Source organism: Thamnophis elegans, chromosome 13 (genome assembly GCF_009769535.1).
Source record: "Thamnophis elegans isolate rThaEle1 chromosome 13, rThaEle1.pri, whole genome shotgun sequence".
Taxonomy (NCBI): Eukaryota; Metazoa; Chordata; class Lepidosauria; order Squamata; family Colubridae; genus Thamnophis; species Thamnophis elegans.
The window spans coordinates 25795635-25812788 of NC_045553.1; the positions used below are offsets into that span (position 1 = coordinate 25795635).

At 45.3% G+C, this 17154-nt stretch overlaps 1 protein-coding gene across 1 annotated transcript in view; it reads right to left on the reverse strand.

Annotated features, from left to right (window-relative positions):
- PDLIM2 (PDZ and LIM domain 2) overlaps positions 1-17154 on the reverse strand; it is an 82302-nt gene that overhangs the window by 61732 nt on the left and 3416 nt on the right. The window contains exon 2 of the mRNA XM_032229190.1: positions 426-561. Coding sequence (XP_032085081.1) covers positions 426-518 — 93 coding nt within the window. The 5' untranslated portion in view covers positions 519-561. The remainder of the gene's footprint in view (positions 1-425; positions 562-17154) is intronic.

The following is a 17154-nucleotide window of genomic DNA, read 5'->3' on the forward strand; positions in this document are numbered from 1 at the left end:
GAATTGTCTACATAATATGGATGGCCAGGAGGAGAACAGTATGGACCATCATCAGAACATTAGAATTCCATCTGTGTCCCAAAGTTACATACTCAGACCAGTGATGGGATTCAAAAAAATTTATTACCGGTTCTGTGGGTATGGCTTGGTGGGCATTGCTTGGTGGCAGGGGAAGGATACTGTAAGATCTCCATTCTCTCCCCACTCCAGGGGAAGGTTACTGCAAAATCCCCATTTCCTCCTGATCAGCTGGGAATTGGGAAGCAAAGAATAGATGGGGGCAGGGCCAGCCAGAGGTGGTATTTGCTGATTCTCCGAACTACTCAAAATTTCCGCTACTGGTTCTCCAGAACTGGTCAGAATCGGCTGAATCCCACCTCTGACTCAGACCCTTTTGATTTTGAAAGTAGGGTTGGTTTGCTTACCTTAGATACGATGATGGGTTTTCGGAAGTCTCTTCCTCCCGTAATCCGGAACCCCCAGGGAGCTGGACCAGTCAGATTCACGCTCACCGACATGGCAGCTCCACTAGAGGCAAGGTGACCACAGCACCCTGCAGGCCTGAAGGAAGAAAAGAAGACATAAGAACTGAAGGCTGGAAAATATTTATGTGAAAAGCATACAATAAAACAGGGGTGTCGAACTCAATTTCATTGAGGACCACATCAGGGCTGTGGTTGACCTCAAGGGGAGCATGGCCAACTGGGTGGGTGTGGCCAACTGGATGGACATGGCCAGACTGACGCCACTCACTGGGCATGGCCAACTGGATGGCCTTGGCCATCTTGACACCATTCCCCAAACTGTTGACCCAATGTTTCCTCTTTGCACTAGGTAGATCAGGCCGAAGCTGCATTGGGTAGACCAGTTGGAAGCAATGTGGGCCAGTCCCTTATATTTTCCAGGACAGTCCCACAGGCCAGATCTGACCAGATCACGGGCCTTGAGTTTGACATCTCCACATTAAAAGAACCGGTCAATCATGAGAGTTGCCTAGGGAAGATCCAGGTGTATTTATATGCCATAGGAGATTCTTTTTTCCATATGTACAATAAGGTACCATCTATTCGAGTGGGGATTGGTACTAGAGTTGAACTGGTGTTGGAGAAGACTCCTGCAAGTCCCTTGGACTGCAAGGTCAGTCCCAGAGGAGATCCACCCTGACTGCTCTTCAGAAGGCCAGATCCTGAAGATAAGACTCAAATACTTTGGCCACCTAATGAGAAGGAAGGACTCCCTGGAGAAGAGCCTCATGCTTGGAAAGATGGAGGACAAAAGTAGAAAGGGATGGCAGAGAATGAGGTGGCTGGATGGAGTCACCGAAGCAGTCGGTGTGAGCTTAAATGGACTCCAGAGGATGGTAGAGGAGAGGAAGGCCTGGAGGAACATTGTCTATGGGATCGCGATGGGTTGGACACGACTTCGCAAGTAACAACAAGAACATTGGAGTTGGGAAACCATCGACCCCCCACAATACATTTTCTCCAAAATCAAAAGGCAGCAGAAGACAGTTTTATTGACAGACGTTACAGATTAATACAACTAGCTCATACATGAGATCAAAGCCCCCACAAATGAGCCAATTGAGCCAAGAGTATTTACCAAAACTGGATCTGGTTTGTAAGTAGGATGAACAAGCTAACCAGAACAAAAAAAGAAGTTCAAATCAGATCAATTTTCCCTGCCAGTTCATTGTATCAAATATTTAAAAAATGCCTTGCAAAAAAACCTTCCATTCTGCTTATAAATCCTTCATTCCCCCCCCCCCACTGCATTTTCTCTTCTGCGATACATTAACTCAATGAACAAAATACTAATTTTGGTAAAAAGGAGGAAGCAACAGGCCAAGAGAATTGGAAGAGTTACAAGCAAGCACTTTCTTTCCTTTAATAATCAGAAAATTACTTTTTAATGTTTTTTAAAATGCGCCACAAATTCTCCGTCCTCTGGAAGCATTAAAATTGTGGGATACAACATATTTTCTTGTGGGGATGAAGTGTTCTAACAATTCAAGAAGAATTTCCCCCATTCCCCCACAGAAAGAAAGAAAGAAAGAAAGAAAGAAAGAAAGAAGAAATCCTTTAGCAGTTTTTTTCTCCAAATAAATGTTGAAACAAGCTTCTTTGAAAGCATTCTCTAGCCCCATGATGGTGAATCTATAGCACACGTGCCAGAGGTGGCACACAGGGACCTCTCTGTGGCCAAGCGCCGTCACCAACTGCTCTTCTGATTTCCAGCATGCACATTGCCAGCTGGTCTTTGCACTCTGGAGCACTGGAAAACATCCTCAAAATGTTTTCTGGAGCCTGAAAATGGTCTGAAAACAGCTCGAAAAACGCCCTGAAAATGGCCCTGAAAATGGCCTGAAAACAGGCATGCCCGCGCCGGCCAGCTGGTCTTCGGGTTTCTGTTGCCCAGTCGTGTGCAAAGACCAGCTGGCTGGCGCACATGTGCGTACTGGAAACCTGAAGGCCAGCTGGCCGGTGCGCGTATGTGTTTCCGGTGCTCCGGCGTGAACACATGCACATGCGTTCTGGTTTGAGCACCCGGTGCCGAAAAGGTTTGCCACCACTGCTCTAGCCCTTTACACAATACACGAGTTCACTCTGTACCCACTTCGCCATCATGAAATTCCTCATTTCTTCACAAGAACCGAACCCCTAAATCTCATTCCTTCACATTCTGCAGACGGTGTGAGACACCCCAATTCCCAGTCTTGTCTTTACAATTCTCCCTCCCCCCCTGCAAAAATACCAAGAACCACAGGTATTTCAAGTACCTCCTGAGTACGTTGTGAAGCCTAGCTACCGCCTTGCGTAGCTGCTCAGGGTGCCTTTTAAAAGGGAACTAGGAAATGAGTGGTTTCCTATTGAGCCACATGGTGTGTCAAACATTTGCCTTCCTGCCTTCACTTCTGCCAATCAATGAGGGCTGCAAGTTCCTTTTCACTAGCCGCAATCACCCAACCAGGAAACAAGCTCGGTGCAAAAAGCTCTCTGCAACCCTAATCACTCTCAGGATCACACCTTTGTAATGTGGCCTATCCAGGTTGCACCGTATCCAGTGATGGGATTCTAAAATGTTAGCAACCAGTTCTCTGCCCGGTTGCTGGGAGGGTGTGGCCATGGTGGGCGTGATCTACTCGGCTTCATGCACCATAGCAGGGGAGGGCGTTTTCACCCTCCCCAGGCTCCGGATGGTTTCTCCGAGCCTCCGGGAGGGTGAAAATGGCCTCTCCGGGCTCCAGAGGCACCCCAGAAGCTGGAAATGGGCCTGTTTCCAGACTTCTGGTAGGCCCGTTTTTCGCCCTCCGGAGGCTCCCCTGAGCCTCCAGTAGGGTGAAAACAGCCTCCTCCGGGCTACGGAGGCCCTCCGGAAGCTATAAACAGGCCTGTTTTTGGACTTCTGGAAGGTCCGAGTTTTGCCCTCCCAGACCCTCCACGTAGCCCCTGCACTTACCTGGCACCCAAATGTGTGGAGACTCCTGGGAAGGGCAGGGGGAGCAACGGGTCCTTCTAACTACCGATTCGCCTGAACCGGCCCAAACCAGCTGAATCTCACTCGTCCCTAACATACAGGGGCATGAAAGCAAAGTTGGGAGCTATTTTGGAAAGGTAAGTCAAGGTAACCAAGGTAAGCCCCACCCTTGATTTGGGGAAGTTGCAGGTCCAGAATATCTCATTTGGGAACACTGAAGCTTCATCCAGCCATGGACCGACCTCTAATTTCCTAACATGGGATCATCCAGACATATTGTGCTCCTAGTATTCTGGAAAGCAAAACTTTTGAGAGTTCTGGAAACCTTTCTTCCCAAAGTTGGGGAAGGCTGAGGTATCCAACATATTTAGAGAAACCAGTCCTAATTTTACAGATTGTGAAGCCACAGTTCATTTTAATTAGGTTTACTAAATAAGCCACTGGCTAGCTACCGTAACATGACATGCTGAATCATTGTAGCCAACCACATTTTGGTTTAACTCAGCTCATGAGGTTGCTTATAGTTCAATACATCATGCAAACACAGAAAACTGGATTGACATAAACCATGATTGAGTTAATCTGAGATAACATGTTGACACAGCCACTGAATTCACCCAATGCGCTAAGCCAGTTTGTTTTGACCATGATCTCAACAAACCACAGAGGTCTAGTCCCTACATAATATTTGACTATTATCCTGATTTACAAAGCCACAGTGATTGGGTACATATTGAAGCTAAAGAAAAGAAAAATACTTTTGCAACTCAGTGTGATATGTGATCACTAACGATATTTCGAAAGCTTTGTAGGGCAGTGTTCATTAATTATAACAGATTAACAGAATTGGAAGGGACCTTGTAGGTCATCTAGTCAAAAAAAAAACCCTCTCCGCCCAAGCAGGAGACCTTACACCATTTCTGACAGATGGCAGTCCAGTCTCTTCTTGAAAGTTTCCAGTGATGAAGCTCCCACAATTTCTGAAGGCAATTTCTATTCCATTGGTTGATTGTTCTCACTGTCAGAACATTTCTCCTTATTTTCAGATTGAATCTTTCCTTGTTCAGTTTCCATCCATTGTACCTTATCTGGGCTTCAGGTCCTTTGGAAAATAGCTTGACCCCTCCTCCTCTCACTGGCAGCCCTTCAAATATTGGAAGATGCTATCCTGTCTCCCCTGGTCCTTCTCTTCACTAGACTAGCCATGCCCAGTTCCTGCAACCGTCCATCATATGTTTCAGCCTCCCGTCCCCTAATCATCAATATAACAACAATATATGTTGCAGCCTTATGGCAAGCTTTGGTTTGAGCAATGTTTCTCAATTTTGGCAACTTCAAGTTGCATGGACTTCAATTCCCAAAATTCCCCAAGATGTGTGGACTTCAATTCCCAGAATTTCCCAAACAGCCACGTGCAGCAATCTGGAAACTGAAGTCCAGACCTCTTAAAGATGAGACGGTTGAGAAATGCTGGCTTAGAAGTACAGAAAAATTCTCCGAGTGACAAAATCTTATTAGCCAATATAGTTTTTCAACATACCAAGTGAAGGTTTCACTGACCACAGAAACAAGCAGCAGAGCATGCTGTGATGGTTCCCTCTGCAATTACATTTTTTGGGGAGGATTAAAGAATGCCTACCCCTCAGTAAACAATTCTTCTGAAATATAATAATGTTTAGCGAATGTAGTTGGCGGTTTCAAGTCTGCTTCTTTCTCTGTATAATATTTAGCTTATAAGTGCATTTGATACTTGGTTATTTCACAGGAAGTCTAAAGCCAAAAGCTGCAACCACCATTGCCTATCCTTTCTGAACTACAAAACCTGTTAGGAGCAGCTGTCTTCAGAAGAGCAAGGTGGGATAAGGCCTGTAACTCTAGCCACGCTGCTATAATCCCACATCTTTCTCTCCCCTTGTCTGAATGATTTTTATTATTATCTAAACCAGTAATGGCGAACATTTTTGGCACTGAATGCCCAAACGGGAATGCACAAAATCCAGCTGGCTGGTGCACAGGTCTATTTTGTCGCCGTTTTTCGTGTTGTTTTCATGCCGTTTTATGGGCCGTTTTCAGGCCAAAAACAGCCCGAAAACAGCCAAAGAACAGGCCGTTTTTGAGCCCTTTTCATGCCATTTTGAGAGCCGTTTTCAGGCCAAAAATGTCCTGAAAAACAACCTGAAAATGGCTTGGTTTTTTGGCTGGTTTTGGGTTCATTTTCAGACCATTTTTCAGCACCCAAGCCCCCGGCCATGCCGGAAACCAGAAGAGCAGCTGACAATGGCATGTGTGCCCACACAGAGGGCTCTGCGTGCCACCTCTGGCACACGTGCCATTGGTTCACCATCATGGATCTAAGCTCTGCCTTGGGCAGGATCATCTCACCGATTCCAAGCTACCAAGAGGTGGAGAACAACAGAGGCATGAGATGTTTAAGAAGTTGCCCAAGATAGGAGAGCAGAGAAAGGAAAACTGTGAGGCCTTTTTCCTTCATTCCAATCATGGCAATCCTAATTGCTCAACTGAAATAAATAGCGGTGCAATCAGAAACACAATGGCTGCATAAACAGACACACACACACACACACACAGACAAACACACACACACCATCAAGCAAAATCCGTTGCAACATCCTTTTGGCATGGTTCAAAATCTTGGGCAATGCAAGACATGCCCTTTGATTTTTCGACGGAACTTTCCGCAACTAGACGTCACCTCGTCTCTCTCCAAAACTGCTCTGCGTCCGAAGTCATGGCACTATGGTTCCTCCAATCAATGTTATTATACTAAGGGGTATTTTTCTTTTTGTTTTCCAAATTTTCAATTGAAGTTCACCCATATCACTCAATGGAGCAATCAAACAACAAGCATGTCAACCAGGGGTGTCAAACTCAAGGCCCGGGGGCCAGATTCGGCCCACGAGGTACTTAGATCTGGCCCGTGGGGCAGCCCTGGAAACAGAAGGACCGACTTGCGGTGCTTCTGCCAGCGTAAACAGGCTCCCGAGCTCCATTTTCACTGGCAGAGGCCTTGGCAGCTGAAAACTGAGCTCGGGAGCCTGTTTTCACTGGCCAAGCACTTGGGACACCACAGGTGCCCCCGATTTGAGTGACGTTGAGCTGGCCACGCCCACTCTGAGGTCAAACACCACCCTGATGCAGCCCTCCATGAAATCGAGTTTGACACCCCTGATGTAACCCATTCATAAAGCAGCCCAAGGCTTCATCTATTATGCTTACTCAAAAGCATTTACTTTTTAATTTGGTTTCTAAGCTTTATTGATCATACACCAAGGGACCTGGGGAAGATAAATTAAGATGTTAAAACCAGGTTTTTAAAAGTTTGTGCTAGGAGGAAATGTCTTCAGGGACTGGTCAACATACATGCACTACAGGTAGTTCTTTCAACAGTTCATTTAGCTACTGCTGGAAGTTACAACGGCGGGGCAAAAAGTGACTTATGACCGTTTTTTATGACCCATGGTCACGTGATCAAAATTCAGACGCTTCGTAACTGACTCATATTTATGTCCTAGTGTGATTTCCTGTTATGACCTTCTGACCAGCCGAGTCCAGGGAAAGCCAGATTCACTTAACTACCGTGTGACTAACTTAACATCTGCAGTGATTCACTTAACAACGGTGGCCAGAAAGGTTGTAAAAGGGGGCAAAAGACAACCAATGTTTCGTTTAGCAACATAAACATTAGGCTCCAATGTGGTCATAAGTTGAGGATATTAACCCTACCAAAGATAGAATGCAAGATTTAAAACAAAAGGAAAGAACCCAAGAAATGTAGTTTTTGTCAATGAATTTCAGTAACTTAAGTTTCAAAAGTTTTGAAAAGTTTCAGAATGCACACAAATGGTTTTTGAGGGAGGGGCTTAATATCTATCAGTTACAGGTAGTCCTCAAAGGACAACAATTGGTTTAGTGCAGTGGTAAGTTGCAGGCGGTACGCCCCAGTACGGGCATACCGGAATCTGCCCGGAGCACCGTTCCGGTACGGTGCTCTGGAGGGGCCACCCACCCGCCCGAGCTCCTTACCAGTCTTTTAAGTCTTCAGCGCTTACGAACACACACATGGCGCATACAGCGCCTGTGCGACCCTCTGCTGAGAAGCTGTAGCATTGCGGAGGCTTGCGGAAGCGGTAAGATGCCTGCACGCCCTGCGCGTGTCCATGTGGACGACGCCGGGCCTGTTCCAGCTGTACCGGTTGGAACGGGATTGGGAACCCACCATTGGTTTAGTGAGAGAAGTTACAATGGAACTGGGAGGTATTTACAGTGATTGCAGCATCCCAGAGTCATGTGAAAGCCATTGGTGAGTTTCCCAGCTGGCTTCCAGCAACCAAAGTCAATGGGGGAAAAGTCAGCTTGACTTACCAACCATATTTCGCTTAACAACTGCAGTGATTCACTTAACAACCATAAAACAACATACTTAACGGACTTGATTAGCCACAGAAATTCTGTTTTCAATTGTAATCCTAAATCGAGAACTACCTATAAACTTCGAATCTTTTTGAAAAACAAAGAAGTCCTTATCAACACACACACCCTACCCACCATTCTGCACCTTGGTAACATTCACTGGGATTCCCAATATCCCAACAATCAGGCAGGAAGGAAACACCCCCCCCCAATTGGTTGAAACTTAGGGGTGTAAAATCATGTCTAAGAATAAAAAGGTAAAGGTTCCCCTCACACATATGAATCTAGTCGTTCCTGACTTTAAGGGGCGGTGCTCATGTCAGTTTCAAAGCCGAAGAGCCAGTGCTGTCCAAAGCCATCTCCGTGGTCATGTGGCTGGCATGACTAGATGCCAAAGTTACACGGGACACTGTTACCTTCCCACCAAAGGTGGTCCCTAATTTTCTACTTGCATTTTTACATGCTTTCGAACGGCTAGGTTGGCAGAAGCTAGGACAAGTCACAGGAGCTCACTCCGTTACGTGGCACTAGGGATTCGAACCACTGAACCGTTGACCTTCTGATCAACAAGCTCAGTGCCTAAACCACTGAGCGTCCCTTGTCTAAGGATACCGTCTCCCAAATCTCAGCTTCAACCTTGAATGAAGAGGGTGTCCCCTTCCATAGAAAAAGATGCAGCAGGAATGTCATGGCCAAAAAAAAAAAAAAATGCATCTAGGAAGACCAGAGATTTCCGAGAACCAGGAACATCAGCGAAGAGCAGGAGTCATTAAACAGAAAACCAAGATGTTCTTTTAATTAGAAGAGTGAAGAAGGGGCTCATTGAGAGGCACAATAGTTACTGATTCAGAGAGGGGAAGCGAAGTCTCTAGAAACATGTCAGCACCAGACAGTTGGTGCCCTAGGCCATCTCCTATGACTTTCCACTCATCAGGAAGATATTTGGGGGGTGGGGGGTGGGCGGGGATAGAGAAAAAAAGACAAAAGTTTAAGACTAGCACAGGGAGTCCACAGCTACACACTTGGTCTCTACATTTGTTTCACAGCTGAGTGTGAAAGATTCGCTCAGCTGCCCCATTCTCCCAGAAGAACAGTCTGGGCCGACACCTTGCAGATCAAGCTACACCTAATCCATTTTGGGGAAACAAGGGAAAAATCTGACTAGCAAAAGCTGGACCTTTGAAGTCAACCATCAGTAGAGCCTCTACACCAAGTCCAAACATGGATAATTGTTGTCGTTGTTCCTAGTTGCGAAGTTGTATCCGACCCATTGCAACCTCATGGACAACGTTCCTCCAGGCCTTCCTGTCCTCGACCATCCTTTGGAGTCCATTTAAGCTCACACCTACTGCTTTGGTGACTCCATCCAGCCACCTCATTCTCTGCCATTCCCTTCTTCTCTTGCCCTCAATCATTCCCAGCATGAGGCTCTTCTCCAATGAGTCCTTCCTTCTCATTAGGTGGCCAAAGTATTTGAGTTTCCTCTTCATGATCTGGCCTTCTGAAGAGCAGTCAGGGTTGATCTCCTCTAGGACTGACCGGTTGGATCGCCATGCAGTGCAAGGGACTCGCAGGAGTCTTCTCCAACACCAGAGTTCAAAGGCCCAGAATTCTAGGAGTTGACATCCACAGGTCTTACAGTGGCCAAGGTTGGACACTTCCTGCTCTACTAGAGTTGAACCATAACGTCACAGAAGCAAAGTGGAGATCAGCAATTTCACTTTTAGCAATAGCAGTTACTTATATACCGCTTCATAGGGCTTTCAGCCCTCTCTAAGCAGTTTATAGAGTCAGCATATTGCCCCCACAGTCTGGGTCCTCATTTTACCCACCTTGGAAGGATGGAAGGCTGAGTCAACCTTGACCCGGTGAGATTTGAACCGCCGAACTGCAGCTTAGCAGTCAGCTGAAGTGGCTGCAGTACTGTACTCTAACCATTGCGCCACCTCGGCTCTATATACTTTTATTTCTGCATGAATTCTCCAGTGAGTTGTAATGTTTTGACAACTAGAAACCACCTGCCAGAACTCCCTGTTACTCATAGGTGAATTGATTAGATGGAAATTAAGGACACCAACACAGCAGGGTGGTCAAAAACCACGGAGACTTTTTCCCCAACAACAAACCAGAGATATTGATCGAGCTGGGCTGGGATAAATTCAGAGAATTTGCTTATACTGTACTTTGTACCCAGTTTGATTTAATTTACTGCTGACTTTTTACTCACTAGATTGACTTAGATTCAACCTGGAAATAAGAAGAAATTTTCTGACAGTGAGAGCAATCAACCCATGGAACAGAAGTTGCCTTCAGAAGTTGTGGGAGCTTCATCCTTGGAGGCTTTCAAGAAGAGACTGGGCTGCCATCTGTCAGAAATGGTGTAGGGTCTCCTGCTTGGGTGGGGGGAGGGTTGGACTAGATGATCTACAATGTCCCTTCCAACTCTATTGTTCTGTTCTGTTCTGTTCTGTTCTGAATTCTGGAAAAAAACAGATAAGGAAACGTCCAGAGTCCTTCAGAGAGGTGGGAGTTCCTGAATCTGATGAAGTGGATGACAAGGTTTCTAAGAAAAGATACAAGGTGTTGCAAGTTGCTTGGTTGTGAGTTGTTGGGGTTGTGGGTTTTTTTGTTTTTTTTTTTGAGATGAAAGAGCAACAGCGCAACTTCCCCAAAACTGTTTCCAGCTGCAGGATCTCTCCCATAACGGCTAACCAGAAATTAGCTTGACACAAAGACAGCCTTCAAGGGAGAATTTCCTGAAGTTACGTGTTTTCTGCTAGCAGGAAACTATCTCCCAGCCCAGCCAAGAATACAAATAACCTCTGTCTCTAATAGGAGGAGGGGGAGGGAGGAGAGGGGAATATCTCCCACTCACCCCCCAAACCTGAAGGGGACAAAAATAGGAGGGCAAATGATGGACTTCAGTCGCAACACAAAGTACACCAGTGTTCTAAGTCTCTGTGGTCCTAAACTCTTCCTTCAGGAGAAGACCAAACACTGAGTTAAAGTCCTCAAACCCAAGAGATGCACTTGATTGAAATGGTACACACACATGGACAACAGCTTATTCATTTAGAAGTGTCCAGTGTTGTCCTAAGCAAGGTTTATGAGTAGCACTGAAGTCAAGGAGATCCCTCAGAAAATTCCTGGTAAGGACACAGAGAACTGGTGGCAGTGTTTGCATGATCATCTGGGGTGCAGGGAGATACCAAGGAAAATAGTCCTTGACTTACAGCAGTTCATTTAGTGACCATTCAAAGCTACAATGGCACTTTGTGATCTGCAAGCGGCCAGAAAAGCTGGCAGTACATTTGGACAGTGAGGAGGTTGGGGAGGAACATTGGACAGTGAGGAGGTTGGGGAGGAACATGGGTCAGTCCTGGAGTCTGGGGAAGGCTCTGATGAGGGCTCTGTGTCGGAGGAAGAGAGGGCGCAGGGACGTATGCCAGTTATCAGCTGCCTTTAGAGTCAGACAACGAGGCAGATGAACAGCTGGAGCCTGTTCCCTGTGTGTGCATGCACAGAGTTCCCAGACGACGGGAACAGCTAAAGAACAGGGGGCAACTTGGGAGTAAGGCCACAGGTGGACGATGAATGGCCCCTCACAGAGGAAATAAAAGAGGAGCGAAAGGGGAGTGGAGTTTGCAGGAGACAATTACTTCATTTAATTGGTTTGTGACTCTCCGAGACTCCTTGCCAAGTTTTGCAGATATCAACCTGTCAGTTCTCCAAGCCAGATAAAGTCTGTGACCATAAATCCTCCCTTGAAAGATTTTGCTGAATGTGAATGAGCAGAATTTGCAGGAAATAAATAAAAGGGTTTTTTGTCGGGACAAGGAGTTTGCTTCAGGCTCTTGGGAAGCCTCGGTCAGAAGAGGCATGCAAAATAGTGACTTATGACCATTTTTCACACTTACAATCATTGCAGCATCCCCATGGTCACGTGATCCAAATCCTTGGCAACTGACTCATATGTATGACGATTGTCGTGTCCCAGGCATCATGGGATCCCCTTTTGTGATCTCCTGACAAGCAAAGTCAATGGGGGAAGCCAGATTCACTGACTAACTTAATGCTTGCAGTGTTTCACTTAACAGTTCTGGCAAGAGAGGTCATAAAATGGGGCAAAACTCACTTTAACAACTGTCTGGCTTAACAACCGAATTTTGGGCTCCACTGGGGTTCATACGTCGAGGACTACTTACATGATTAAATGTATTTAATGTTGGTTTGCAACATTTAGGATGACAATAGTGATTAAGCCAAAAATTGTGATCAAGAAATAAATATGTGGTGCACTTGAGCATGTGGGAATGCAGCTAATGGTTGAAAGGAAAATCATCTGTGACGATTTGACTCGAAGTAACACAGAAAAATGGTAGCTCTATGCAAGTTGCTTCCCAATTATGTGCTGCACTCTCATTACCCCAACCAGGAAGGCTAAGAATGATCATTACAAGCTTCTAACTCAAGATGTATGTTCTGTTTAGATTTCCTTGGATTTATTTTTACTCACTAGGATGATCAAGGCTTAAATTTTTTTGTGGGGGAAAAAGGTTGCCTCTGAGTCAGTTGGAGGCTACATGAACAAGTCCCTGTGGGGACTTTTCTTGGCAAGATGTGAGACAGAAGTGATTTGCCATTGCCTGGGGCTGAGGGCATGTGGCCGGCTCGAAGTCACCCAGATGACTAGAACTCAGCCTCTAGTTTCTAGCCTGATGCTTTAACCACTACACCAAATTGGTAGGGTGATGTTGTGGCCCACCAGCGGTCAGCAGAGCTGATAGCCGATTCAGACAGTGAGGAGGTTGGGGAGGAACATGAGCCAGTCCTGGAGTCTGGGAAAGGCTCTGATGAGGGCTCTGTGTCGGAGGAAGAGAGGGGGCCAGGGACGTATGCCAGTTATCAGCTGCCTTCGGAGTCAGACAATGAGGCAGACAAACAGCTGGAGCCTGTTCCCAGTGTGCGTATACGCAGAGTTGCCAGACGAAGGGAACAACTAAAGAACCGGGGTCAACTCAGGAGTAAGGCCAGACAACGAATGGCCCCTCCCAGAAGAAATAAAAGAAGAGCAAAAGGGGAGTGGAGTTTGCAGGAAGTTCGCTTAATTAGTTCATGACTCTCCAAAACTCCTTGCCAAGTTTTGCAGATATCGGCCTGGCAGCTCTCCAAGCCAGATAAGGTCTGTGACTGTAAATCCTCCCTTGAAAGAACTTGCTGGATATGAATGAGCAGAATTCACAGTATTAAATTAATAAAAGGTTTTTTTGTCGGGACAAGGAGTTGCTTCATGCTCTTGGGAAGAGGAGGTCACAACAGGTGAACTGAATTATACCATACCAAAAAGATGTACCTTGATTCACAACACACATGCTCTATGGTTGGCTTAACCATGAGTCATTGAATAAGCCACCGTAAATTAAATTTGCACAAAGCACCACTAAGTTAAACCAACAGTGACCTGAACCATGGGGATTAACCACAGGTGAGATGAATGTTAAGTACTGCTAAATGGGTGGCAGAGTTGGTTTTGTTCCATTATTTCCTCTGTAAAAAACTAAGTATGTTAGATATTTTCGACTTTATCCATTCAGCACCTTCCAGTTGAATCAGGTCCTGGAAATGGCCCATCTTTGCTTCATAAAATTATTTTCTCGAAGAATCGACTCCCACTTCCCTGATAGGGTTACCTGGAGCTAGTCCCAATTTTAAACATTTTATTAGGTTATAAGATAAGATACAAAATGCAAAAGTAAATAGGAAAACAGTGGGGGTGGGGTGGGGGTGGAAGAGGGGAAAGAGAAGTGAGGCAGGGCTGGGGAAAAGAAAAAAAACCTATTGATTTCCAACTGCCTCCGTTGCAGTGAAATTAGGCATTAACATCAAACTATAACTTTTTGCTTCTCCATTTTAATATAAACTAACAATTTCTATAAACATCTATCAATCTAATCGGTAAAAGCCAAAATCCAAGTTTCATTTTTCCCTCCACCCCAAGGACAAAGTTCAGAAGCGGTTTCCAAGTAGAAATGAAACTATTTGTATTTTTTTTCTTTAGTTCAAATAGTCAATTTAGCCATTTCTGCCAACTCCATCAGCTTCTGCAGCCATACAGCCATGGTGGGAATCAAAGTGTCCTTCCATTTTTGTGCGTTATAGTATTCTTTCTGCTGTCAAACCCTGGAGCTAGTCCCAACCACATCTCCAATATGAAGTTTCCCATTTTTTGGAACATTCTCAAGGTTGTGTAATTAACCTTGTCTGTAAGGTAGGTCAATTATTTTGCCAATGGAAAAACAAACTTACAATGGATGCTGCAAGAAATTTACTCCTCGTCTGGTAAGGTGGGAGGAGGACTAGATTTACAGCAGCTCAGCCACAAGTCTTAAGTTTTATGCTAACAGAAGCAAAATTTAGACTTTGTGCTCCCCGTTACTTTGGGTCAAACATGTCCCTGCCTCCGCACTGCTTGTGGCAGTCAGTCCAGAGTTTAATTTCTCCCTGTTTTGGGGAGTGCTGCATTCCCCCTCCCCAAGCATAGATAAGGGCAGACTGAAGAGACAAAGGAGGATTTGGATAGACTCTGAATTGTATAATACTTCAGAGGAGGGGGATGCTGTAACTTGTTTAATGTCACGAGAATTTAGGACCTTCTTCACTCATCTGCTTATTCTGCATAATTCAGACTGCTTAAACAGCAAGGCGAGACAAAGAATCTTGCAAGGCCTTGAGCACTCCACGTTTGATTAAAGCAATGTAGGCAACATTTGGCTGGTTCAAGACAGCCTTAATGATTTTAGTTAGCTCTTTGTATCCACATCCCCCCCCACAACTTGGCTTTGCTAAAAGGTTAATATTACGAAGTTAGATTTAGACTGCAGGAGGCATGCCTAGAAGGCAGGCCGGGAAGGTATGGCCAAAAAAAAGTCAAAATGGCATCTTCAAAGTGTTTGGAACTCTACCACATTCTTGATCTTTTCAACCATAAAAAAATCCATCCTTTCAGCTATAAAAAAGAGGTTGAGACTCTAGAAAAAGTGCAGAGAAGGGCAATCAAGATGATGAGGGGGCTGGAGGCTAAAACATAGGATGAACGGTTGCAGGAACTGGGCCTGGATAGTCTAGTGGAGAGAAGGACGGAGGAGATATGATAGCAGTGCTCCAATATTTGAGGGGCTGCCAAATAGGAGGTCAAGCTATTCTCCAAAGCCCCTGAAGGCCAGACAAGGAATAAAGGATGGAAACTGACCAAGGAGAGATTCAACCTGGAAATAAGGAGAAATTTTCTGACAGTGAGAACAATCAGCCAGTGGATCAGAAGTTGCCTTCAGAAGTTGTGGGAGCTTCATCCCTGGAAGCTTTCAAGAAGAGAGTGGACAGAACTAGTGTAGGGTCTCCTCCTTGGGCAGGTTGGTCTAGATGACCTACAAGGTCCCTTCCAACTCTGTTAATCTGTTAAAACCATACCCTACGGATATTTTCTTAGAACCAGAAAACATTCAGCTCAAGCGCCACTTGATGCAAGAGCAGAACAGTCAAAATATACGCTCCCTTAGATAGGGAGGTGGAATTAAATATGCTAGTTAGAGAACAATCATGTAACTACTTAACTTTAATGAAATGTAAATGAAGTCAAATCAAAAGTTGCTTTTGCATTGGTACATCCCATCACTTTTCCTTTACTTGTTTAACTCCGTTCTTATTTATTTATTTATTTATTTATTTATTTATTTATTTATTTATTTATTTATTAGATTTATATACCGCTTCATAGGGCTTTCGGCCCTCTCTAAGCGGTTTACAAATTTTTTAGCAAATTGAGTCAGCAACTTGCCCCCACAATCTGGGTCCTTTAGCAATGCAACTGGGACAGGCAACTCAGGTGCTAAGTAGTAAACCCCAGCTGTGTTTATAAGCTTATTTCTGCAAGTCATCCTCGACTTACAACAGTTCATTTAGTGACCATTCAAAGTTACAACAGCACTGAAAACAGTGACATGATCATTTTTCACACTTACGACCATTGCACTATCCCCACGATCCCATGATTTACATTCAGATGCTTGATAAGTGACTCACATTTATGACGGTTGCAGGGTCCCGGGGTGTCGTGTGACCATTTTTTGGCCACCTTCTGACAAGCAAAGTCAATGGGGAAGACAGATTCACTTAACAATCGTCTAACTCAGTGGTTCCCAAACTTGGCAACTTTAAGACTTGTGGACTTCAACTCCCAGAATTCTCCAGCCAGCAGAGCTTTAAGACTTGTGGACAGAGCTGGCTGGAGAATTCTGGGAGTTGAAGTCCACAAGTCTTAAAGTTGCCAAGTTTGGGAACCACTGGTCTAACTTAACAACTACAGGGATTCATTGAACAAATACAGCATGAAAAGTCGTGAAATGCGACGACACTCACTGAATAAACAGCTCACTTAGCAACATAAATTCTGGGCTCAATTGTCGTCATTAAGTCGAGGACTACCTGTACTTCCTTCTGCTTTGCTGATTTGCAAAAGCCATAAAGGTGAGAGGATTGGTAGTAAAGTTATATTTTCCAACACCATCGTAACTGCAAATGATTACTAAATAAGGCCTCAATTGCTCCAAGGCTACACAATCCCACTCTTGATAACTGACCTTCACTGAGGTTCCTGGAAGAGAAGCCAGGCTCACAAGGGACAACTTTGGGGCTGAAGGAGGGGTTTTCCCCTGACTATGATGAAGGCACTACTGTTGTGGCCCACTAGCAGAGCTGGTGGCAGACTCAGACAATGAGGAGGTTGGGAGGAAGATGGGCCAGTCCAGGAGTCTGGGGAAGGCTCCGATGAGGGCTCTGTGTCGGAGGCAGAGATGTGGCCAGGACCTTCCAACAAATATCAGCTGCCTTCTGAGTCGGAGATCAGTGGGGCAGAAGAACAGCTGGAGCCTGTTCCTGAAGTTCGTAAGAGCTGCCATGAGAAGGGAACAGCTCAAGAACAGGGGTCGACTCAGGAGTAAAGGCACAGGTGGAGGGTGAATGGCCCCTCCCATGGAGAATAAAGAGGAGCAAAAGGGGAGGGGAGTTTGCAGGAGGCAATTAGTTCACTTAATTAGTGTGAAGATTTGTTCGTGATTCTCAGAGACTCCTTGCCAAGTATTTCCTTGTACAGCTTTGCGTTAGGAAGATATCAGCCTGGCAGCTCTCCAAGCCCAATAAGGTCTGTGGTTGTAAATTCACCCTTGAAAGTCTGTTTGCTGGGACTTTGCT